The sequence below is a fragment of the Aricia agestis genome, chromosome 6, assembly GCF_905147365.1.
Source record: "Aricia agestis chromosome 6, ilAriAges1.1, whole genome shotgun sequence".
Lineage (NCBI taxonomy): Eukaryota > Metazoa > Arthropoda > Insecta > Lepidoptera > Lycaenidae > Aricia > Aricia agestis.
Genome location: NC_056411.1, coordinates 6,900,413 through 6,926,698, shown reverse-complemented (window position 1 = coordinate 6,926,698; position 26,286 = coordinate 6,900,413). Strand labels below are relative to the sequence as shown.

The 26,286-nt window shown below is 36.7% G+C and overlaps 3 protein-coding genes across 3 annotated transcripts; 1 reads left to right on the top strand and 2 right to left on the bottom strand.

Annotated features, from left to right (window-relative positions):
* Window positions 1-4,194: 4,194 nt before the first annotated feature.
* Window positions 4,195-8,312, bottom strand: LOC121727769 (charged multivesicular body protein 4c). Its single transcript, XM_042115759.1, has 5 exons — window positions 7,977-8,312; window positions 7,410-7,587; window positions 6,690-6,840; window positions 5,526-5,643; window positions 4,195-4,301 (listed from the first exon to the last, which is right to left on the bottom strand). The coding sequence occupies exons 1-5, from the start codon at window positions 8,155-8,157 to the stop codon at window positions 4,258-4,260; spliced, it is 672 nt and encodes a 223-aa protein (XP_041971693.1). The 5' UTR covers window positions 8,158-8,312; the 3' UTR covers window positions 4,195-4,257.
* Window positions 8,313-13,372: 5,060 nt separating this feature from the next.
* On the top strand, window positions 13,373-25,274 carry LOC121728025 (armadillo repeat-containing protein 6 homolog). The gene is made up of 9 exons (XM_042116119.1): window positions 13,373-13,701; window positions 14,420-14,560; window positions 14,803-15,017; window positions 15,110-15,266; window positions 15,528-15,663; window positions 16,041-16,203; window positions 22,531-22,624; window positions 22,933-23,082; window positions 24,541-25,274. Exons 1-9 carry the CDS (start codon window positions 13,585-13,587, stop codon window positions 24,754-24,756), a joined length of 1,389 nt encoding a protein of 462 aa, XP_041972053.1. The 5' UTR covers window positions 13,373-13,584; the 3' UTR covers window positions 24,757-25,274.
* LOC121728026 (tektin-4-like) lies at window positions 17,590-18,830 on the bottom strand. Its single transcript, XM_042116120.1, has one exon. The coding sequence runs from the start codon at window positions 18,823-18,825 to the stop codon at window positions 17,590-17,592; it is 1,236 nt and encodes a 411-aa protein (XP_041972054.1). The 5' UTR covers window positions 18,826-18,830.
* Window positions 25,275-26,286: the final 1,012 nt, after the last annotated feature.

Genomic DNA, 26,286 nt, shown 5'->3' with positions numbered 1-26,286 from the left:
TAATTTCAATAATATTCCTCAATAGCTGTACGTGTTACACAGTACTAAAATCCTTATCCTTATTATCCATAGACCATACCTTCATACTAGCTAATATTATTTAAAATGCGAAAGTGTGTCCGTACCATAAAGTTAACCCTCGGTTGGTCGCGCTTTTAAAATAACGCCGTTGGTCACCTGCGGTCTTTGAAAGCCCGAAAATTAAATGACATAAAAATGGCATAAATTTATATATGTATTTCTTAACTTTTTTCTGTAAATTATTATTATTTAATTCATTGTTAATCAGATTTAATCAAAGGATTAATTATATTTTGTATACTTATAACCAAAACTTACAAATTAAAAATAGAAGTCAAAAAATTTCAAGTGGAAACCGTGAGTTGGGAAAATTTAAAAAAAATCAACATTATTTTAAAATTGTGGTAAAACGTGTAGGTAACTAAAATAGCAGTTAAATTTCCTATAACTTAGATTGAAATTTACAAAGCTAAGTCCAAATAACATATAAACTATTGAATGTTAAATATTGACAAATTTTCAGCAACAAAACCTTACATATTTTATACATTTTCCTGTTCTAATACTTTAAACGTATGGTAAATATACCGACAATTAGTTTCTAATCATACATAGCAAATTATGCATTTTTGGAAAAGTGCGTCTAAAACTTCTTATATGCAATATAAAACAATAAGAATTAACACACGAACATTTTAATTGGTTTATTATTAAAATACAAGGAAAATCATAAAAGAAACCCATTTCGGTGTGAAAACTGTATGAAAATATCAAATCGAATTTAGTTACGCGGTTGGTCACCTGGGGTCTTCAAAGACCCCAGCGTGAATAAACACATCTGTAACACATAATACATGCACGCGAGCTCAGATTAGTGGCAATTATATCGAAATATTATTCCTTTTAGGAAGCTACCTAAAGAGCGGAGTTGCTAAGATTAATAATTATTTAAATATAGGTTTTTCTCGATTTCGCAAACCCCGGGCTTTTAAAGACCCCACGCGACCAACCGAGGGTTAATATGCCTAGCGGAATAGAGCAACAATCTCGAGCTGTCAAACGAAACCGAAATTGGTTTTCATCTGTGTGAAAAATATGTGTACGTATACACTTACACAAGCATGATTGAACATGAATTCTATGACATTAAATTGTCAACGTGCGGCACGTGCCGACTGCTCGTTAAGAAAAGAGTGCTGCTGTCATGTATCACACGTCTCTTTTTACCACGCAGTGTTGCTGATAGTGACATCTCTCTTGCTCAGGCCTTTGTTTCTCTATTCCGCTAGGATATTAACTTTATGGTCTGTACCTGTCTGTCTGTCCGTCTTTGTTTCTATCTGTCAGTTACCTCTTCACGCCCAAACCGCTGAACCTATTTTGCTGAAATTTGTCATGGAGATACTTTGAGTCCCGGGAAAGGACATAGGATACTTTTATCCCGGAAAAATGTACGGTTCCCACGCGATAAACGAATTTAGGCGCTATGGAGTTGCGGGCATTATCTAGTAATTAAGAGGATACACCAGGGGTAAGAGAAATGAAAAAAAGTACGTGTAATACAATATCTATAGTTGTCTCCCTTACCTCAAGCCTATACCGCAGAACGCGATAGAGACAACTGCAGAAAATCAACGATTCGTTGTCCCCTGATTCCTTCTCCAAAACTTAACCGATTTAAGTACTTTTTGCATTAAAGATTAAAGAAAGGCTGGAGCTGTGTTCCTATGTTTTTTTTTTTTTGTATAATCTAGCCAAATCTGTTTTCTGGATGTTTGAACACAGCGGAAAATCTGGCCATTTTTTTGGGTTTTTGAACGTTCGTATCTTATTTAATAATTAAATTATGAAAAAAAAAGATAACATAGGGACATTGTATTAGTGGCCGTAGATATTCAGGAAAAAAATTATAACTCTACTAGCATTATCCAGGGAGGAAACAGGGGACAATGTTTGTATGGAGAAAAGGGCGGTGTGGACTCATCTTAATAATAGAAGCCAACTTCTTTGCCAACTTATAAGCCGAAAATTTTGTTTTAACGCGCTTTTCTCACAATTCACACACATACACATCTCCAAAGTTTGCATACCGCCTATAGGTACAATAAATTAATTATTAATTAAGTAATATACATATTATTTTCTAATAAGGAAGTGGTTGTTGAAATAAAATACATTTTTGAGCATATACAAGCCCACGGCCCTCGCCTTTATTGTAAGCATTACGACAAATACTATAAAAATATTATTGCCAGCTGCTTTGAAATTACCACAAAATGCACCCTAAAACATTCCACTAAGGCTGTTACGTAGTTTATTTTATACTCTTTGACCAAAGCCTGCCGCGTATCCAAATATTATTAGTGCGCGCCCGGGCTTAGGGCCTGTTTCACCAATTCCTTATAAGGCCATGGGCGTATATAAGGGCGGGGGGGGGGGGGGGGTCCTGGGGGTCCGGAACCCCCCCATTACTATCCATCTTACTTGTGAAAATAATTAAGTATTATTATACTGTGGAGCGTATTACTTTTTTTTTCAATATTCCGATATTCAAATTTTAAAAAATACTTTTGATTTCCTAAACACGTTACCTATTTTCTGTGGAACCCTTCATGGGCGAGCCAACTCGCACTTGGCCGTTTTTTACGTCAGGGAACAATTTACCCCCCCCCCCCACCTCCTTACCAAAGTTATATATATACGCTCGTGGATAAGGCTATCCACCACTTAACTTGACAGATACCTACATGGAGAATCTGTCAAATAAGCCTAACCGGCACCTTATCAGGAAGTGGTGAAACCATAGACTTAATATATACTCATATATACTGGGTGAAACAGGCCCTTAGGGTCATATTATATTGTATGGATTTGACAGACTTCAATAGCGTGAGTCGATAATAGAGGGAAGTTTTTTTTTTATGTAAGTATTTAGCAATGGTATTCAGTGTGCAGTATCTGATCGCCACCGTGGTACAATTGTTACTTCATAACACTATCAATATTTCGACTATAATAGGATTAGTTTAAATCTACAGTAATAATAATACAATAAAAATCACAATATTATTATTTTCATTACATAGCACGGTCGTGGAACACATGAAAATGCATTTGCCCATATCTTATATGAAATATATTTATGGTTTTTAAATTACGCGACAAAAACCATTTTGTCGCTTACGCTCTTTCCATTTCTTGCTGTTCCATTTCCGGCCTCTCATAGAAAACATTGTGCGGACCAAGCACGTTCGAAGATAAACTTCGTTAAAAATTAATTTCGGTCTCGACATATTGATGAAATTGAACAAAAATTGTTACTTTTCTTATTGATACAAATAAATACCTTTGTAATTTTCTTACAAACCTATACTGACAAAAATTATCATACAAAATTTTTTTATAAGCTAAGTGATATACTCGAAATAAAATCCTATACTTATAACACCTTTCGAACTATAGATAAACCGTTCATAAATCGTTGAAAAATAATTAAGGGTCTCGTATTTTAAGGTTTACGTTATGACTAAATTAAATTAAAATATTTACTCCTGTCTTACACTTATTCATGTTGTCTTTGTCCGTCAAGTGGATTTTCTAGCGTATCAGACCAAAACAATATGGGTAAGCGTGGAGTTTTTATAGGGGCGAGAATTTTAACAAAAATATACATTTAATACTAAAAAAATATTTATTAAATCACCACAGCATATGATACATATAAATATACAAACTAATGCAAAATAAATCGTAAATATAAATATTTATATACAGCAATGAACCTCTTGTTAAAGGCAGTTGATTATAACTTGCTTTTCTCTTCTTTTGCTTGCTTCTTTTAAAAAAAGAAAAACGAAGTGAAAACTTCTTTAGCGGCGTTATGCACTTCTTAAGATAGGTTCAAATGTTAATTCGCGTGGACATGTGACCTGATCAAAAATTCGTAAGATGGAGGAAGAGCAAACTACTTCCGCGGCGTAAAACAAGAAGTAATATCCTCTAGCGTTCCGAAAATGCATGCCAGCTGCTTCGTTTTCACTTTTTTTTTTACTTTTTTTGTCAACAAGTATCCGAATTTGGCTCCTAATCAGGCCAATGTTAGTGATATTTTATATTCTATGCGGCCTACCAATCCTATGCAGCCAGTAACAATAAACAATTAAAATGTAGACGTAAGATTAAATATTTATTGTAGAGGTGAAAAATATCACTTGTTTAAGGCGAAGCGGTGAGGTTCTATGTTGCCCAGGACTGCAGCATAGCGAGCTCCTTGTCCTCATCTGAAATAAAAATAGTTAAATATACCTACTAAAAAATAACGCTTTTTAATAAATAAAAAAATATTGCATTGTCATTGCCTCCACGTAAGCAAAGTTTGAAATTAATAAAGGGTCCAACATTAACAGTCCCCCTGCAGGCTCTGGTCGGCAGGCTGCCTGACAGTCATTGACCGTCGATACAAAATCTACAAAATCGTCAGGGGAACCGTGAGTCTGGGCTCTTTTCCGATTAACTGCCAGGCGGCGGCCTACCGGCGAACTGTTAATGTCCTTTAGACTACTGGAGACTCAAGAAAATCACTCAAAGATTCTGGTTACATACATACATCCCAAGCTGATAAAAGCGTGTTAAAACAATATTTTCTGTATCTATAACTGCTTGGGACAGCTGAAAGATTGTTACCGATGATGATTTGCTTCAAACTTAGATCAAATACAAGTGTTCATTTTAAAGAGCACCAAATTATCTCCATTTCTGTTCTCGTCTCATTTTAATGACTAACAAGAGTTAAGTTAAGCACTTTTGGCTAAATACCCTACATTAAATAAATCTATACTAATATTATAATTAGGAAGAGTTTGTTTGTTTGAACGCGCTAATCTCAGGAACTACTGGTCCGATTTGATCTCTGAAAATCTTTCAGTCATTATTATACAGGAATTTATCGAGGAAGGCTATAGGCTATATTTAATCACTCTAAGATTAATAGAAGAGAAGAAATAGTGGAAAACATGTAAAAAACGTAGGAAATTATTTGAATCTCGCGAACTATTGGCGCAATTTTTATGTTATTTGGCACATATTATAAGTAGACTACGCAAAGGATCATAGGCTATTTTTTGTGGACTAATTTGTCTATGAAATATCTAACTTGCGCGGGCGAAGCCGCGCAGAACGTCTAGTAAATAATATTTTTTCTGTAGGTTTAGTTTCATTTGTTGGTCCGCTCTTCCAGCATAGGTCTCCTCAAGATTTTATTCGCTTTTTCGTTCCTTTTTTTTTTTTGATTAGGATGGCCACCGAGGTATGTGGGACTCCTCAGGGCGGTGAAGGCCGTGCCCTGGCATACCCACTAAAACTCCAACGAGTGTTCCTACTTTCTGCTTTGGGCATAGCTACGGGATACGCGGGATATACAACCGCGACCCTGCCAGCGAATGCCCCTAAAGGCAGGGCATTCTTGATTCTACATTATTTTGTCTGATATATGGAGGAGTACTTACCGCTCATTGTACTCTTGCCGGGTTTCTCTTTGGCTGAAGCGACAGGCTCGGCGGAGGGCACGTCGGGCAGGCTGTCTGCTGGCACGCTGATGCCGATCATCTCCTTATCAAGATCCTCCTGAGAAATTTATAACAGCATTAATGAAATTATTTTCAGGTTTTCTGTTTAAGCCTGTACCTACCTGACCAACTAAGATAATGTTTCACTGGGAGAATGGACAATGTGTGTGACAAAGGAAATCCTTAAAATTCTTTTAAATCTGTCAGTATTGTTAGCTTTTTGTGGTAATACTAAACCTGATGGGTTTACTTTATTTGTTGAAAGTAAAAACTTTAATAAAATTTCTTACTTTTTCAGTCTAATACAACTGATAGTTTTCTGTTTATACTCAAACATTTTTTACACTAAAAGAAACATTTATCAAAGACAAACTAGCCCATTATGACATGCCAGTTTCTTATCATAAACTGCTTATAATTGAATACCAATTATTATTACAACATTGAAGCAAAGGTGGCGAAAGGCGTAGGCGACGTGGGTGGCCACACACGGCCTCGCGGTCCAAAGGGCCTCCGACCCCGTGAACCAAGAGAGTTTTGCTTAAGGAAGTACGATTTTGGTACTCATTTTTTTTTTTTTTTAATGAAATAAGGGGGCAAACGAGCAAACGGGTCACCTGATGGAAAGCAACTTCCGTCGCCCATGGACACTCGCAGCATCAGAAGAGCTGCAAGTGCGTTGCCGGCCTTTTAAGAGGGAATAGGGTAATAGGGGAGGGTAGGGAAGGGAAGGGAAGGGATTAGTTGAGGGTAGGGAACGGAATAGGGTAGGGGTTAGGGGATTGGGCCTCCGGTAAACTCACTCACTCGGCGAAACACAGCGCAAGCGCTGTTTCACGCCGGTTTTCTATGAGAACGTGGTATTTATCCGGTCGAGCCGGCCCATTCGTGCGGAACCATGGCTCTCCCACGTTTGCTTTTGATACTATATTTGATACTAAAAATAACAGTTTTAGTATCAAAAATTCGTTTACTAAATGAAATCCGTCTTCTTGTGTCAGACATCAGAGGGCCTCGTAAAATATATCTCGTCCACATCAAATTTTGGTCTTGCCCCGCCACTGCACTCAAGTTCTGAATAAGATATTCGTAATCATAGTATACCTGTTCAAGCTCCTCTAATTCTCTCTCCAGTTCATCCTCATCAATATCATTGGGGAAGGCGACATTGTTGCTGATAGCATCCGTGATCTCACGAGAGATGTCGTGTTGCTCAGCGATATCGTCCATTATATCGTGCACCTTGTCCACATCACTGGAAAAGTTTTATTTGTTATTTGCAAAATTATTTGCATAAAACGTAATTGGATAAACAAATGTTTATAATATGTTTTTAGACAAGTTTAGTTGTATCAATTTAATGTACAATAGTCTTTTCAGCACTGGATTTAAATAGGGGCCACATAATGTTCTAGGAGAGCAGCAGATTACGCCATTTTATTTCTGCCACCCTATGTATGAACATAGGGTGGCAGAAATAAAATGGCCTACACTCATAAAAAATATACTTTATTCCGGCACCAAGTCTTTTAGATTTAAATTTGTAGCATTATAGCCTATATATCTTTGTTTACTTTTATATCACACTAAAATAAATCATAGTACTATATATACATAGTAAGAAACAGCTTAAAAAGGGAAACATAACAAAATTTTACTATTTTATGACTCAAAACAGTAAATGTTATAAGAGAAGTGTAATCACAGATTAAGTAGCTAGTATGTAAAGAAGAAACTGCTATAACAGCAAGACCATTATTGTTATAATCTTGTAATCACATGAAAATTAAAAGTCCTTTATTGTTTATTATTCTAAATACATACATATCCTTGTGAGCCAGTTTCATAGCAATGGCAGCATCCTTCATAGTGTTCAGTACTTGGGTATTAGTGTTCGCACCCTCCAGTGCTTCTCTCTGAGCCTCAATCTGTGTTAGTGTGCCATCAATCTGAGTCAGCTGCTTCTCATAGCGCTTCTTGCGTTTGAGTGCAGCAATAGCGGCTATAAAAAATAATCAATTATAATGTATCTACTTTATACCATAAAGAAGAAAGGATATTATGTTTCTTACCCTAGTCCTGCATTTATGACGCAATTTACAAACAAATCTAAAAAACATTGTAACAATATTATCAACAAAAAGAGTAATATAAATCGACAGCGGGGCTAAAATGGTCACTTTAGCCCCGCAGTTCTGTTTTACTTGAACTTGGCTTGACACGCTTAGATCCCTTATGATCATAATTTAAATAAATTCATTAAAAATGGCTATGACATTACAATTATCTTCACAACATTATCTTTGTTTTGTTGTGTCATTCGTTCAATAAGGCATCAAGGATTTACTCTAGAAGGTCACAAAATTACATTAACCGCTACTTTAGACTTACCTCTTTTATTTTTTGACGCGTTTTTCCTGGCATTTTGTAATTCAACCTCGATTTTCCTTTCCAAAAACTCTTGTTTCTTCACGAGGAGTTCCTCAGTCTCACGTAATTTCTGTATTGCTTCGTGTGTGGTAGGACCTTTTTCCTCCTTCTTACCGCCAAATAACTTCCCCAAGAAGCTCATGGTGAACCTTACTTAGTCGGTGTTTATTTATATTATATTTTGTAGATTCTGATGCGCATTTATTCTAGTTTGTTTAACTTTTATTGAGATTACGAATCTTGGAATATTTTTTGCTCACTGTATGCGTCATACATTTACAATTAAGATTGAAATTTTAATGTCAATGTCAAACTATACCTAAATTACTTCTTCTTCATCTACACCACAGAATACAGATCTACACCTAAATTACTTCTTCTTCATCGTCATTTTACATTTTCGACAGAGAAACTGCAAAAAGCATAATAAATGATGCACCCCGAGGCAGGGCTTCATAACGTTATCGAATACCCGAAAAAATATCGTTACGTACCGGTATTTTCATAATAGTAGCCAGATAACGGTTTTTTTTATCGATATCAAGAAATAACATAACCAAAAAATATCGTTATAAAAATACCGGTAAATATAACGATATTTTCTGGTATCAGGTATGCCGTATGCGGTATGCGTCGTGCACCAAATCTCACTCGTCTCATCTCACCAAAGCCCAACTTCCGACTTCCGAGCACCAGTTTTTACATACGTGGGAAAGCTGTGCTTCGGCACGAATGGGCCGGCTCGACCGGAGAAATACCACGTTTTCACAAAAAACCGTCGTGAAACAGCGCTTGCGCTGTGTTTCGCCGAGTGAGTGAGATTACACGAAAAGCATCAATAATTGGGGCATAATTATGATTTTGATGATGATGATCAAATAAATTGATGTGTTGGCTTACGCTTTCAGTTCTTTAAACAACTCTGAAATCCCCGAACACGCATCTATAAGGATTCAAAAGTTCTGTAGGGTACCTTCGGATCCAGATCATACATTTTGACACGGCAGAAATTCTTTTAGTATGATGGGTCTACAACAAAATGTATGAAGAGTGCGTTCCGCCGGGCGTCCGAATTTTTCTGATCAGAAATTTCGGATAATGTGCGGCCGGGCTTAAGGTGATAAATATAAAGGTAAATGATTTTTATTTTAGTTTTATGTTATTGTAAAATATCGATAATACTTTTTTTACGTCCGTGTAAGCATATCGATAAATTTGATTCAAGCACTAGCGTATATGTAAAAAAATTTGATGAAAAATTTTTCTTCAAAATTTGTGTAATATAAGGACAATAGTACCTTTCGTTACGCAAAATATGAAAGTAAAAGGGAGGATTCACAATATTTTATTTCAAATAGAGAACTAAAGACAGAATATAGCAAAAATAAACACATATTACCTGTGAAATGTATATTTTTCAGGATTATTCTTATGATTTACACTGTAAACACTTACATCACAAGTCACCATTTTTAAATATAATAATATTTATTAAAAATAACAAACAAATTGAACAATATATTGGAAATACCGAAAGGGCATAAAAACGACTGACGACTTTTGACGACCTGTCAAATAAAAGTGGTTACAATTTTCATTAGACTGCCTCTCTCTTTTCATCTTGTTATATAACCATAAAGGATTTTCTTCTCTCTCGCACTCTTTGTTGGTCTTTAGCATTATAGGTTTATGACTCCAATGTCTTACAAAAGATTCTCAGAAATGCGTAACCACTTTTTTGTTCAAAAGACAATGTCAAGTCATATATTCGTTATGTCATTATGTATGTGAGATATGCCTGCAGGCATCTTCGAAGTGGCAACGCGTTGCTACCGTAAACTTCCAATCTATAGAGTAGCAATGTTTTAAGGCGAACGCGTTGGCCAACGCGTCTGCAGACGCGTTGGCAGTGCGCTTGCAACGGCGTTTGTGAGTAATCCACACATAGGAAGGTCGTTCAGTATGCTTTGGATCGCGCCAATGTGCGGACGGATTCAAAATGGATGTTGAGTCGCTACTCGCTAACAGCTGCAGCTGTATATTTATTCACAGCTTATAATTACTTTGTAAATGTGGACAAGAAAAAGTTTTTAAAGGGTATTCTCGAAATAAATAAATAAAAGGCGAGAAAACGTAACAAACAAAGAAATAAACTCACTTTTACATATTTTATAATATTAAAATAATTTAACTTTTTTATTACTTGTTATTTATTATATATAAAAATGATTACTTACTTATTACTTATTATAATTATCATGATTAATAATTAATACTTAATATATATTTATTATTTATTAAATATTTAATTTATTTTGTTTTTAGTATATTTTGTTGTTATAGCGACAACAGATATAGGTACATAATCTGTGAAAATTTCAGAAATCTAGCTAAGTATAGCGGTTCTTGAGATACAGCCTGGAGACAGACAGACGGACAGACAGATGGACAGACAGACAGACGGACAGACAGAAATGCAGACAGACGTTGAAGTCTTAGTAATAGGGTCCCGTTTTTACTTGTTGGGTACGGAACTCTAAAAACATCGTGAGGAAAATAGAATGTCCATCCTTATTTTTTTTTGCAACTTTTGATATGATTTTTGGTTCCACAGGCAGTTTTTACTCTGATAGGGTCTATACAGACGGACCGCATTTCAACTGCAATCCAACCGCAAATTGCAGTTCAAGTGCAGTTTGAATGCAGTTGACATGACTGCAATAGAACTGCAAACCAAATGCGCAGTCGGATTGCAGTTCAGTTGCAGTTGGCGTGCAGTCGTGTGAACCGCATACCGACTGCATCCAAACTGCACTGCTACTGATTCCATGCGCGGGAGAGTGGAGCGTGCGGGTGGGTGGGATAGTGCATTTTGGATGCAGTCGGTATGAAGTTCACACGACTGCAGTCAACTGCAATCCGACTGCGCGTTCGGTTTGCAGTTCTATTGCAGTCGTGTCAACTGCATTCAAACTGCACTTCAACTGCAATTTGCGGTTGGATTGCAGTTGAAATGCGGTCCATCTGTATAGACCCATAGGGCCCAATAAATTTAAATGTTTTCTCGATACTCATATTGTTCGCCATTTCGTCAAGTTAGATGTTAATTCGCCACAAGAAGGAAACGTGCACTCTTCATCGCGTCTGCAGACGCGTTGGCCCAATGTGTAGAACGGGCGTTCGCGCGTTGGCCGTAGGTATTTAGACGTTGGCCGACGCGTCTGCGAGCTTGCCGCGCGGGTCGGAAATGCCGGCAAAAGATCAAAGGACATTTGTCGCAAGCTTCGCGCTCCATCCACACATAGGCCGCGCGATCAGTTCGCCCGGAGCGGAATCGCATGGAATCAGTAGCAGTGCAGTTTGGATGCAGTCGGTATGCGGTTCACACGACTGCACGCCAACTGCAACTGAACTGCAATCCTACTGCGCATTTGGTTTGCAGTTTTATTGCAGTCATGTCAACTGCATTCAAACTGCACTTGAACTGCAATTTGCGGTTGGATTGCAGTTGAAATGCGGTCCGTCTGTATAGACCCTATCAGAGTAAAAACTGCCTGTGGAACCAAAAATCGTATCAAAAGTTGCAAAAAAAAAATAAGGTTATTGGACATTCTATTTTCCTCACGATGTTTTTAGGGTTCCGTACCCAACGGGTAAAAACGGGACCCTATTACTAAGACTTCAACGTCTGTCTGCATTTCTGTCTGTCCGTCTGTCTGTCTGTCCATCTGTCTGTCCGTCTGTCTGTCTCCAGGCTGTATCTCAAGAACCGCTATACTTAGCTAGATTTCTGAAATTTTCGCAGATAATGTACCTATATCTGTTGTCGCTATAACAACAAAATATACTAAGAACAAAATAAATTAAATATTTAATAAATAATAAATATATATTATTAATCATTAATCATGATAATCATAATAAGTAATAAGTAGATAATAATTTTTATATATAATAAATAATAAGTAATAAAAAAATTAAATTATTTTAATATTAGGTATAAAATATGTAAAAGTGAGTTTATTTCTTTGTTTGTTACGTTTTCTCGCCTTTTACTTATTTAATTCGAGAATACCCTTTTAAAACTTTTTCTTGTCCACATTTACAAAGTAATTATAAGCTGTGAATAAATATACAGCTGCAGCTGTTAGCGACTCAACATCCATTTTGAATCCGTCCGCACATTGGCGCGATCCAAAGCATACTGAACGACCTTCCTATGTGTGGATTACTCACAAACGCCGTTGCAAGCGCACTGCCAACGCGTCTGCAGACGCGTTGGCCAACGCGTTCGCCTATATCGAGAGCCGCCATTAGTCGAGAGCCGCCATTACAAAAGTTACGTTAGTAACATAGAGGCTGCGTTCCAGATGACGTTAATTTTGACCAAAACGCTCAAAACGTCCCCTTCTGCCGTTCCCTTTGGCGACCGGGGTCGTTTTGATCGCGGCTATGACGTCACTCATGACGTCATCATTTTCGCTCGAAACGACCCTTGACGAAGATGGGTCAAAGTGGGCGTTCTAGTTTTTTTTTTTTTAATTTTAACGTAACTATATCAGAGTAGAGACAAAAAAACTTAAATTATTTCATCCAAATAATATTTTAATCAAATAAATTAAATAACATTTAATGAAATATTTTGATTGGAAAATAATTTGACCTTTCATTTAAAATAATAAATTGTTTTAAATGAAAGGTCAAATGATTTCTTACAAAATATAATAATTAATACTAATTTTCATCTTTCCTATACCTGTTGACTTACTCGTACTTGACTAAGCATTATGCGGTATTGTTACCTAAAGTTTATATGTACCTATATTGTGACAATAGTCAATATTCACAGTACATGTGGTTATGTTATTAAAATATGATTCAATGTGAAAACTCAAATATAATACAAGTTTAACTATATTAAAATATGAATACTTAAGTAAAAAAAATGTAATACTAAAAACGAAACAAATATAATGTTATATATTTTATTTGTAAAATAAATGTAACTATAAACAATAAAATTACTTTTATTTACGACTTGAAGAAAAGGATCGTAATATCTAAGTTCGGTTCAATGTACCTATGTATAAAAATATATACTTAGTTCTTTTTTTAAACTTTTCCCAAAACGCTCAAAACAATCCATAATCCGTTCCACTTGGGTTTGTATCACTGACGCTCACCAAAGAGAATATAATCACTACAAGCTGGAACGGGAAAAACTACGGTCTTGAGCGTGAGCGTTTCTAACGTCATCTGGAACGCGGGGAGAATATCATTGATTCCAACACACTCTGACATTGATGATTCACAAAGGAGCCATAAATAAAAAGAAGAAGAAGAACTCGAATTTATGAAAAATTATATCTGAAATAGTTTTGAATTGATTTTCATTTATTTATATTAAATAAAATCTAAATATTTTTATACAAATTACAATTTAAATGTTACCATCACTCCTACCAAGTTAGGCGTAAGAGTATACAATTTTTAAATAAATTAGCCGGCTTTTAGATAACAGGTGCTAGCGCCCGACTTGGATATTGTTGAAGCAATAAAAACATTTATAATGGTTCGAGTTATAACTCAGGAAACTTACGACGAGGTAGTGAAGGAGAATATTGATGAGTTTGATATGAGCCCAGAAGAGGCTATTAAGGAAGCTATAGCACAATTTGAAGCCCAGGTAATCACATCAATATTTATTTATACATGCATGACCCTGTGGTCTGTATGTATGTACTCACTATTTACTAATAATTTAAAAGTATAGATTTGGAGATACCGAGATATGGAGATTTAAAAGTTTTATGATAAATATGGAAATGTTTCTATTGTATAGAATCATTGCCATATTTTCCATGAATTATTGTTTTATAGTTTAAGAGTCCGGGTGCCATCGCAGTTCTCATACAAACGTAATACCAAGATAATTTCCCATACGAGAATATTATCATATTTGAGTTATTATTCAGCTTAAGATAGTAATTATCTAGGTTCCTGTACAAAGATTCACTGCAAAATATTTACATACCAAAAATATGAACAATTTAATATTTACATACTAAATTGTAATCGTTCATATACAGGAACCTAGGAAATTACTATGACAGAAAAAATTAAGATGAAAATTTATAACAACACTTTTTACTATGTGTTTCTCTCTCTCTCTCTCTCAAAAGAAGCAAGTTATTTTTGTTTCGTCTTTCTATTTCGCATTGAACAGTGTGGTGTAGCAACGATTTTTTTGGGTTTATACAGGTTTTTTTGTACTGTATAAGAAATAATAAACTGTAACTTTGTTCCATCCGGGTGTCCCTTGACACCTCTCAAGTTTTTTTTATTTATATCCTTTCTCATATGCCTAGAATACGATAATAATGGATCCTTATTCTCATTTTCAGGGTGTGGACTTGTCAAATATCATTAAGGACTTATCTCTTAGTTCAGAAGATGTTCATCTTGTGAGCGCAGCTGTTAAGAAGTTAAAAGATATTTGCAATGAGGACAGTGAAGAGATTATAACACAACTCAATGTATTAATGGTAATACCACTATTTTATCTGTAGGCTTGATGTCATTGTCCCAGTATTATTGCTTACCGGCCAAGTCAGTTATTTTGACTTTTAAATAGTTTTTTTAGTGTTCCTTTTAATCACAACTCATAATATTATTATCTCAGCTTTGCTACTATAATTATTCTTTTATTAATAACTTGTTATAAAAAAATAAGTTATTTATAACACTTTTTTGCAAGATATAAACTAAAAGTTTACTTGGTTTGCAGGCCGAATGTAATAAAGATATAGCACATAGAATACGAGCGGGAAAGGAAGGAGCATATACACTGCTAATTGAGTTGTTAGATAGACATTTTAAAGGCTATGTAGAAGGAAAGAAAGAATTGGAAAGATTTGTGCTTCAAGAATTGAATACCTTACGAGCCCTCATGGATACACAACCAGATCTGTTGGAGCCTAATGGTATTAATTTAATGAAAAGGTATTTTACATTTTATGGCATTCTAACTCACATTTTATGAATGGCAAAGACAGTATTATAATATTGTTATTTATTTACAAAATTTCTTTCAGGATGCTTGATGAGACACAAAATCAAGAGATATTAATTTTAACACTGAAGTGGATTAGTATTTGTTGTTTAAAACATGAACAGAATCGTCAGAGAATATTTGCTACTGATATTGTCAGCAATTTCAAAGTTTTGCTGCAGATAAAAGGAAATACTAAAGTAAGTATACTACTTATCCCATACTGTAGTAGTTTAGAAGCTTTTTTTGATGTCAATAAGGTTCAATAAATTATAGTGTTGTTGAATCACCGTTAAAAGACTACTATTTCTCAATAATATGTAGGTATTTATAGTTGAAGGGTAAATTTCGAGAATAAATTCTGGGGCTTTTTTTGAGAGCCCCTTTGTAGTAAAAAAAAAAGATTAAGTATACAATTAATATGACTAACTTCTGTTTGTAATAAATTATTATCATTACAGCTTCTCAGTGAGACACTATTGGCCATTAGAAGATTTCCTCTAGACGACGACATCAGGGTTGAGTTCGGAAAGGCACACGAACATGCCAGAGATTTCGCCATACAGCTACTGGACTCACTCACTGATATACTTATAGGTATTTACTAGAACATCTAATCCATACTAATATTATAATTGCAAAATTGCTTCTGTTTTTTTTTTATGATATAAGGGGGCAAACGAGCAAACGGGTCACCTGATGGAAAGCAACTTCCGTCGCCCATGGACACTCGCAGCATCAGAAGAACTGCAAGTGCGTTGCCGGCCTTTTAAGAGGATCAGGGTAATAGGGGAGGGTAAGGAAAGGAAGGGAAGGGAATAGAGGAGGGTAGAGAAGGGTAGGGAAGGGAATGGGGTAGGGGATTGGGCCTCCGGTAAACTCACTCACTCTGTGAGAACGTGGTATTTCTCCGGTCGAGCCGGCCCATTCGTGCCGAAGCATGGCTCTCCCACGTATTCCCCGATTCTCCACAGAGAACAGTGCACCCAGCTGCGCGGGCGAGGTGATGTCTACAGTCAGCGCGTTACTTGTACGTCACGAGTTGTGCGCGACGGCCGCGCGGTGCTGCGACGCGCTGTTCGCCTTACTGGCGGACAACTACGACAACGTGGTCGTTACACAGCAGGCTGTTAAACTGTGAGTTAGCTGCTAATGCTGCTACGCTCGACACTGCGCTACAGCGACTCGACACTTAATTTTTCATAGAACTGACGTTTTGTGTCGCGTAGCGTCGCTGCCAAGTAGTGTGGCTTACTACGAATAATAAAAACTAAGGAATCGTAACTCCCATACTATTACCGTTTTAAATTTGGTTCCTTTTGATCTGTCATGTAACGTCAGCCTAGTACCGCTCAAGGTCACCTAAATATTGCAAATGTATTGAAATGTGTACCTAAGGTACACTTTTTTGACAAGTATTGTGGAGCATGTTTTTTGACGGAGTTACTATTCCTTAGTTTTTATTATTCGTAGGTGGCTTATCTCATATAATAGGGAAGATGAGATATTTTTATTTATGTGTTTATTTTAAAGAACTCCACGTAGAATAGACCACAAGTATATTGAAAAAATTAAAACACTGTTTACTGCAAAAAATGCGGTTTAAAATTGTCAATTTAAATTTTGGCGCCGAAACGGATCTATATGACGTCACTACAGTTTGACAATTATTATTATTGACAATGGCCCCATCAGCCCCCCTACCATGAGCTCTTATAGCAGTATTACTTTAATATTACTTTCAGATTTGGTACAAACAAATACCATACTTATGTTTATATAAATAGAGATCATGTTTGCTTATACGAAATCCAAAAGTAATATTAAAGTAATACTGCTATAAGAGCTCATGGTAGGGGGTCTGATCGTACCTCTCAAAAAGTTGTCATGCCCCGCGTTCCATTTAGCGTTAAAAACGATCAAAACGCTCAAAATGGAGGCATTTTGATCGTTTGTACGCTATATAAATATACGCTAAATGGAACGCGGGGATAGCATGTGTAACGTCACTGAACGCTGATTGGTGTTTTGAAATCCGTTCCGTTTCAAAATACTTTTAATTTGTAATTTTTGTGAAAAACAATATTTTATAAAATATTTACTTTGCAGTGGTCCTTCTTTTATATTTTTTTAACGTTTTAATAGCAAATTTTTCATAAATATTATATTTGCATGTTCCTTATTCAGCTATCGAGATGTTCTCCAAAAGATTAGGATGGTTGCCAGGCTGTTATCAAGGTATCATTTGTAAGAAGAGGCATATCTGTATCCTCCATACCAATCATGCTAGCTAATCCACGATGACAACTACGGCAACGTGTTAGAACAGGCTGTTAAACTGAGTTCATATTAGGGAAAAAATTTAGATAATAAACAAATAATAAATAGCACATAATCTAGATTACTACATCAGAGTCTCTCCTTCCGGTTTCGCCTTAAGTTGACGAATAAGTAATAATAAAAGTCGTATACTTGTAGTAATTTATTTTATAAGTAGGCAACACTACATTGCAAATTCTTATTTTAAAAGCCACACATTTTCTCGGCCGACTGGTAGTATGACCTCAGAAAGAGACACCTTTCATTATCTATATGTAATGACTTCTTTTTCACGACTATTTCATTCTCTATCTTTGATCTTTCGTGGATCAGTTCTGCTCGAAGCTTCTCAGTTTCTAATGCCCTTTTCTGGAGCAAACTCAGACTGGCGTTCAATTCTCCTATTTCTTCAATTAAACTGATCAAAGACCCTTCTCTACAATTCTCCACATCGGGTCTACAGTTCTTAACGTTCAATCGCGTCTGTCCAACCTGAATTCTTTGCGTCACTTTCAGAATTTCTTCGTGTATAGTTTCCAGAATGTTCTCAGTTTCAGCAATTTTCTCTAGCGTTAAACGCAGTTGATTTTCGAGTTCAATTTTAACTCGCTCTGTTTGACCGATTCTAGCACTCAATGCCTCATTTACTTTTACGTCTTGCGTTCTCAAATCCCTTGCAGAGTTAATCAGGGCTGCGTCAACTTTTTCACGTAGACACTTAGATTTTTCCATAGCGTTCTTAAATTGATCTAAAGCTGATAGGGTGTATCTCTCCCAAGATTGTACATCTGATTGTCCTTCAGATAGTTTAGTAGCTCCCGCAGAATCTTTTACAGCTGCCGCTTTTGTTTTTAATTGAGAATTGTGGTCTTCATATTTGAATGCTAAAAATTTATTTCCCCAATCCACTTCTAGAGCAGTTTTCGCTGCTACGTTTAGTTTCATTTGGTATTCTATTTCATTTAACATTTCTCTATGAAGTCTCTTTATATTTTGTATCAATACTGATTCTTTGAACAGTTGATCCTGTGGATCATCGTAAACCAAATCTGATTGCATTCTATTCGTTCTTATGTTCAAGCACTCGTCGTTTATCTGTTCAGGTACGTTCAGTATGTCCATTGAATTCTTTAGCTGTTGTCTCAGAGCTTCCAGTATTCTTATTTCAGCGTCGATGTCTTGTATGGCTCTTTCTAGTTCTGATTTCCAGTAGTTTATGTGTCTCGTTCTATGTTTCAATTGGTCAGTGCTATCAGCGAAATTCTCACAAGACGCCTGATTTACTTTTACAATACAGTTCTTTGTTATTGAAGTGTTCGAATCTGTTACTCCGATTATGTCGCCTTTCAGAACTTTTTTGTTATGGTTGTCCCAATTCTCTACTGTAGTGAGTCCAATGTTTTTGTCCATAAAGGACATGTAATCTCCGTTGTGATTCATTTTAGATTTTTTGCGTATTAATCTAATCTAATACACATGTAATAGGTGTGGTCACGGTGTGGTATATTCGATTGTTTCCATGGAATTAATCCTTAGCTACCAATATCACAAGTATTGATCAAATACGCTGACAAATACTAACTTAATTGTATGCGTGCTACATATCGAAATAGATTACAGTATATATAATAGGGTTGTTGAGGAAGTGATTATGAGGAAGAGGAGGAGGAAGAGGAATTGTTACGCGCAAATTTAGAGGATGCGGATGAGGAAGAGGATATTTTTTTGAGGAAGAGGATGCGGATGAGGAAGCGGAAGAGGAAGTACGTCCATATAGTACAGCGTCCCAAATTTAGGGTTGCTGAGGATTCCTCTTCCTCTTCCTCATAATGAGGAAGTTCCGCAATAATTTGGGTTCCTCAACCGTTACCGCATCCTCATAATTAAAAATACAAAAATCCTCTTCCGCTATCACTTCCTCAAAATTTAGGAGGAATTTATGAGGAATTTCACTGCGCATGCGTGTCGCGTATCCAATCATGGCAACGCACACGCCAGAGCGCGATGCCGGACCGAACGGGCGCTGCTGTTCCTTGTTCCTTGTCTCTCTCGCCACCCGCGCTGTTCCTTGCTTGTTTATTTTAATTTTATTGACATAATATAGCAAGCGTTGTTTTGTTTACGCGTGTACGCACTACGCAGCTACGTACGCAGTGCGAATAATCTAATAATTTGATTTCTATCGAAAACCGAAATGATACCGAAGTGTAGTGCTATATCAGGGGTTCCCAGACTTTTTTGTCCACTGCCCACTTTGAGAACAAAATATGTTTTAGTGCCCCCATTGTTTCACCTACTTTCTTTTCCTAATTTAAATTAAGGGGCTTTTGCCCCTTAATTTGTCGGTAATATTAGCCCCCACAGCCTCTACAAAATGCCGCCATTTTTTCTGAGTCCCACACTGTGCCCCCCTTTAGATCTTCAGCGCCCACAAGGGGGCGTAATCACCCACATTGGGAAACGCTGTACTATATGGACGTACTTCCTCTTCCGCTTCCTCATCCGCATCCTCTTCCTCAAAAAAATATCCTCTTCCTCATCCGCATCCTCTAAATTTGCGCGTGACAATTCCTCTTCCTCCTCCTCTTCCTCATAATCACTTCCTCAACAACCCTAGTCCCAATGTGGGCGATAACGCCCCCTTGTGGGCGCTGAAGGTCTAAAGGGGGCAGTGTGGGACTCAGAAAAAATGGCGGCGTTTTGTAGAGGGTGGGGGGGGGGGGGGTAATAACACCGGCAAATTTGTGGCAAAAGCCCCTTAATTTAAATTAGGAAAAGAAAGTAGGTGAAACAATGGGGGCGCTAAAACATATTTTGTTCTCAAAGTGGGCAGTGGATAAAAAAGTCTGGGAACCCCTGATATAGCACTACACTTCGGTCTCATTTCGATTTTCGATAAAAGAATTCAAATTATTAGATTATCGCACTGCGTGCGTAGCTGCGTACACGCGTAAACAAAACAACGCTTGCTATATTATGTCAATAAAATTAAAACAAACAAGCAAGGAACAGCGCGGTGGCGAGAGGGGAGGTCTCGCTCGTCCGTTTGGTCCGGCATCGCGCTCTGGCGTGTGCGTTGCCATGATTGGATACGCGACGCGCATGCGCAGTGAAATTCCTCATAAATTCCTCCTAAATTTTGAGGAAGCGATAGCGGAAGAGGATTTTTGTATTTTTTTTTTTTTGAGGATGCGGTAGGTAACGGTTGAGGAACCCAAAATATTGCGGAACTTCCTCATTATGAGGAAGAGGAAGAGGAATCCTCAGCAACCCTAATATATAACTATAATTCTAACACCTTGGAATGCTCGAATATAGTTCAAGTTACTGTCATAAAAACGTAGCTTATAGGCTATCTATAAGGACGACAGTTGTGTGACCAACCCGAGTATGACAACCATCGTTGGTGTGCGTTATACAGGGTTACAGGAAAAGTCGATGTGGATCCGTTAAGGGCGTGTAGTTTGCATCGTTTCTAACTGATTTGACTATGAAACACTCTATCCTAAACCTAACCGTTTTCGAGATATTCGACTTTAATTTTTTTTCATAAATTTGCCGAATTTTTAGATATTTGATTGTATACTTACTATGAAATTTAGAAGTCAAAATTGTATAACTTTTTGCTTTTTTTAACTAAGACAAGATGCCTTATGACTTCAATAACCAAAATTGTAAGTAAATTAACTTAACAGGTCGTACTAAGACATTGAAAGTTAAAAAAAGAAATATTTATTTATAAAGTTTATTTTTCTTTAAAGGATATCTAAAAAAATATTATGGAAGATGTTCTGCAGATCTACTTTAAAATATCTACGTTTCATCAGCTATCCAACAAGGTATCACAATCAAGGGTTTTGTCAAAAATCATAGGAAAAACACTTAGTTAAAAGCACCCAGGTAGCATTTCTAACAAATAATGGTCAATAGGTCCTTTGAGTTGGTTCGGGGCGTGCAAGCCAGACAACTGACGATTTATGCTGATATGAGTGAGAAAGATAATGTGCCGATGCCGAAGGAGGTTGGGAATGGGAATACAACATGCCCTATTGTTTGTTTGGTTGTTAGTCTGCTTATGTGATTCGTCCATGGTAGCGCATCTACCATGGATGATTATCGTTTTGATTTCTGTTTTCTGTTCGACTTGGCTTTGTTTTTGGACTGTTTCTTCCGATTTGTGACTATTGTGGTTATTTACTGGACTCTGATTTTGCTTGACTCTGGCCTATACCCTGGCCACCGGGAAGTCCGGACCTAACCCCCATGGATTTTTATGTATGGGGGCACATGAAGAGTCCGGTGCACAGTGAGCCCAACCAGATCTCATCTGCATCTGTACAAGAATTTAGAGCTAGAATAATTAACGCGGCGAATGAAATAAGAGGCAATTTAACAACTGGCGTAGTGAAAAGTGGACTAAGAAAAAGACTGCGAAAAATGTGTGCAAAACAGGGGTGGTCATATTGAACATGAAATTTAAACATGTCTTGTTAAGTAATAAATGTTATTGTGTACTTATTTATAGTCTTATTTTGTTTTCTGGGGTCAAGGGTTACATTGAACGTAATCAACAAATGTAATTTTTACCTCCTTAGTTGCCGTCGAAGCCAAGTTTTTTGCACCAATTCCAATAAAATCTTTGATTGTTATACCTTGTTGGATAGCTGATGAAACGTAGATATTTTAAAGTAGACCTGCAGAACATCTTCCATAATATATTTTTTGGATATCCTCCAAAGAAAAATAAACTTAAAAAATAAATATTTCTTTTTTTAACTTTCAATGTCTTAGTACGATCCGTTAAGTTAATTTACTTACAATTTTGGTTATTGAAGTCATAAAGCGTCTTGTCCCAGTTGTAAAAAGCAAAAAGTTATGCGATTTTGACTTCTAAATTTCATAGTATACAATCAAATATCTAAAAATTCGGCAAATTTATGAAAAAAAATTAAAGTCGAATATCTCGAAAACGGTTAGGTTTAGGATAGGGTGTTTCATAGCCAAATCAGTTAGAAACGATGCAAACTACACACCCTTAATGGATCTACATCGACTTTTCCTGTAACCCATTGGTGTACATTTCGATTTCGACATTCGTAGTTGCTAAAGATGTAAGTATTATAACAGGTGTGTTTTTTGTTGCAGAATAATCGCTCTAGCTGGTAATGATGATGTGAAAAGACAGTTGGTGAAGAGTGGAATCGTGCCGATTGTAGTTTCACTATTATCACGTCACACGGTAAGCTATTACATTAGATGTTAGCTGCAACTTTGTTTGCTAGATGTTGCCTGCAAATTTCAGCTTTCAAAGAAAAAAAACTACATCTAAAACGGTCCATCTGTTTTGATGCTACAATGCCACGGACAAAAACAGACATACACTTTGAATTCAAATAACACGTCTCTGTTTTCGTTCGAGGTTTCATAAAAGATAACTTTTACGTAACCCCGATAGATATAATCTACATACACACATTTAAAATATTAGTATGGGGTGATGACCCTTATCCTATGTTGTTCAAGACTTGTTTTTTTTTTCTTTTTTAGAGTAACCCAACAGCGGCGGCGTTGATACTTAAGTGTATAGCTGCGTTATCCCTCCGCGAGCCTGAACACAGCAAACAATTTCTAGAAAACGGCGTCGCTGAAGCCGTCGTTGAGTGTCTGAAGGTGCATCAAAATAACGCTAATGTGCAGGTAGATTTATTATTATTTAACACTTATATTTTTTTGTCAGATTGGCTTTGTGTAAATTTAACTTCATAATGTAGCTTTATAGTGTAATGATAAGGTACAGTAGTGACATAGGAATTATTTATTAAAGAGTTCTGAATTTGACAGAAATTGCCGAAGTAGTGAAACTTATTTCTGAATTTGACAGAAATGCAAAACCTTAATTAAGTTGCATCTAAAGTAATAATTACATATGAGAGTCAGGCCGTAAGCAGACTATAAGTACTAGGTTTACCATGTCATATTATGTAATCCTACATACAGCATGTTACAATCATAAAGTTAATATACCTAGCGGAATAGAGAAACAAAGACCTGAGCAAGCGAGATGTCACTATCAGTAACACTGCGTGGTAAAAAGAGACGTGTGATACATGACAGCAGCACTCTTCAGACGTTCAGTCGGCACGTGCCGCACGTTGACAATTTAATCTCATAGAATTCATGTTCAACCATGCTTGTGTAAGTGTATACGTACCACATATTTTTCACACAGATGAAAACCAATTTTGGTTACGTTTGACAGCTCGAGATTGTTGCTCTATTCCGCTAGGTATATTAACTTTATGGTTACAATATGAATTATTATGATTGATGAATTTTCCGTGTTACTTGACAAAAACGCCTGTCAATGTAATATATATTCTAATTATTATGACTGACTGCAGTTATCTTAACAGTATCTGTTAAAAAACCATTGTATATCGCTTAACAGTAATATAATATGATGCCTCTTAAAGATAGCAATCGATTATAAAATAATATCTTGCAATCCAAGTTAGTCGTATCAGTAAAGGAAGTATTAATGACGGTGTAGGGTCAGCGCAGACAGAACGGAGGCCGGCGAAGAGGGTTTTATTAACGCACTTGAAAATAAACTTTAAAATTATTACACTAAAGTGCGTTAAAGTATTTCCGCGTATATTCGAGGACACGCGAGCATTATTTGCAAGGTTCAATCATTTATGCACCTCAGTTTCATTAATTTAAAGTTAATTTTCAAGTGCGTTAATGAAGCCCTCTCCGCTGGGCTACGTTCTGTCTGCGTTACTATCAGGCATTGTAAAAATTGGGTCTTTAGCCACTTAAAAAGTATACAGGAAAAATTACGTGCTTACATGCTTGTGTGAGTCCTGACGTGAGTGTGCGACACAGTGTGCGTGCGCGTCCTAACGTGCGTATGTAAGGGCCGTATTAATAAAAGGCTCTTATACTCCTACTCAATATCAATTTTGGCATATAGAGATATAGAAAAAGGGTTACGATGTCAGTCTCCAAAGATGATCTTTATTAATATTATTATTAGTTTGAATTTTGATCTAAAGAGCGTGTAGTTCCTAAGTCAAGGTTTGACCATACTCGAGAGACAGCCTCCCAATTAACAGTATGACAGCGCCTTTGTTTCATTTCTTTTTTTTTCAGAAAAACGGCTGCTGGGCCATTCGTAACATGGTGGCGAGATGCAAAGAACACAACTCCAAGTTCCACGAGCTAGGCATCCAGGCTATATTGGATAAATCCTACGATATGTTCGGGAAAGAGTTTGGATTTGACATCAAGTCAGCGCTGAGAGATTTGGAGTGTGACGTCAAGTTGGACGAGCAATGGACCGGCAAAGGAGTTGAGATAGACCAATAGACGGGAAAAGACGAGCAGACGAGACGCAAAAGACTCATAGGGAAGACTTAACACTAATAAAATATACGCTTTTATGCAATGATAAAATAACTTGGATCTTGGAGCTCAAAATTCAAGATAAAGTTTAGTTAATGGGCTGACTCATCGGCAAAAACAAAATTACATAAAACTTTTGTAGTATTCAGTATTCACTGCTAAATTTTGCAATAGATTTAAGTACTGTTATCAAACGATCAAAACTAAAAGGCTGCTACATGGCAAAATCATTATTATTTATTTATCGCTAATGGCTAGGATGTATTAAATGCTATATTTTAAAACTTTTTGATCGTTTGGCAAAACTGGAGGGGGAAGACGCAATTGTTCAATTTTTAGGTGAGGCGGAGGAATAGCTCCGCGCTATTGGCAGATCGCGATCACACGGTGACACGTTATTGGTAGCTTTTGTGTGTTAGTGGACAGCGCGAGAATGTAAGGCTGCGTTTCCACTGAAGCGGAGCGGAGCTTAGCGATGCCGAATTGACCAATCACCGTGCTTGAAATCTTCGCTGTCATTCCGCTGGAATAGCACGATTGTCATTCCGCTGGAATAGCACGGGCACCGCTAAGCTCCGCTCCGCTTCAGTGGAAACGCAGCCTAAGACAAGGGTCACACGGTCAGTCTGGCATCAGTTCAGTCCATCAGTCTGAGCCTGACTTACGAAAGAATGACCGTGTAACCGTGTGATTGATGGACTGGTCATTTTTTATTACGTACTTTCCGGCCATCGTTCTGGCGTCAGTCTTAGACTGATGGACTGAACTGATGCCAGACTGACCGTGTAACCCTCGCGCTGCCACGTATGTAGAGGGCTGAGTGTAAACTCTCTCGCGTCGTTACTGTCAGGGTAATACTGCCGGCATGGTAATTAGGGTAATAACGCGAGGAGCAGAGGCCTAACGGCCTGTTAGGGTTACCGCAGATGTACAATTTCAAGTTGGCCGACTATCGTAAAAACTAAATTGCATAGTTTCACAATTTAAGGCGAGGATAAAACCCAATTTGTTATTCCGCGACTTCCGGTGTACCTACCTAGTTCCAATATAATGACGAAGTTTTAAAAAATATGAGATATAAAGCACAATATTTAAAATACCTTAAACCATAAACATTTTAATAAAACGTAATACTTTGGCTGTAATTAATTTACAAACTCGCCTCCGATAAAAATCTATTTCATCGAAATATAAGTATTAACTAGGATAATTATACATTTTATTTGAATAAATTGTTAGTAAATCTATATTAAAACCTCTTTAACCGAACAATTTTGTTTTTTAATTTTTATTTCCAAAGATATTAAAAAAAAACATGAAAAATAGAGAAGATCCGCTCGAGTGACTACAGTTTTATGCTAAGCTAAAATGAATCTTATTGCGATGCGTATACGCTTGGTCTTTGGTTGTGTGCAAAGTTATCGTTTTGGATTGAGATTAATCCCCGCCTTAATTGGACACCTTTTTAATTTTTAGGTAATCTGAAAGGAATCG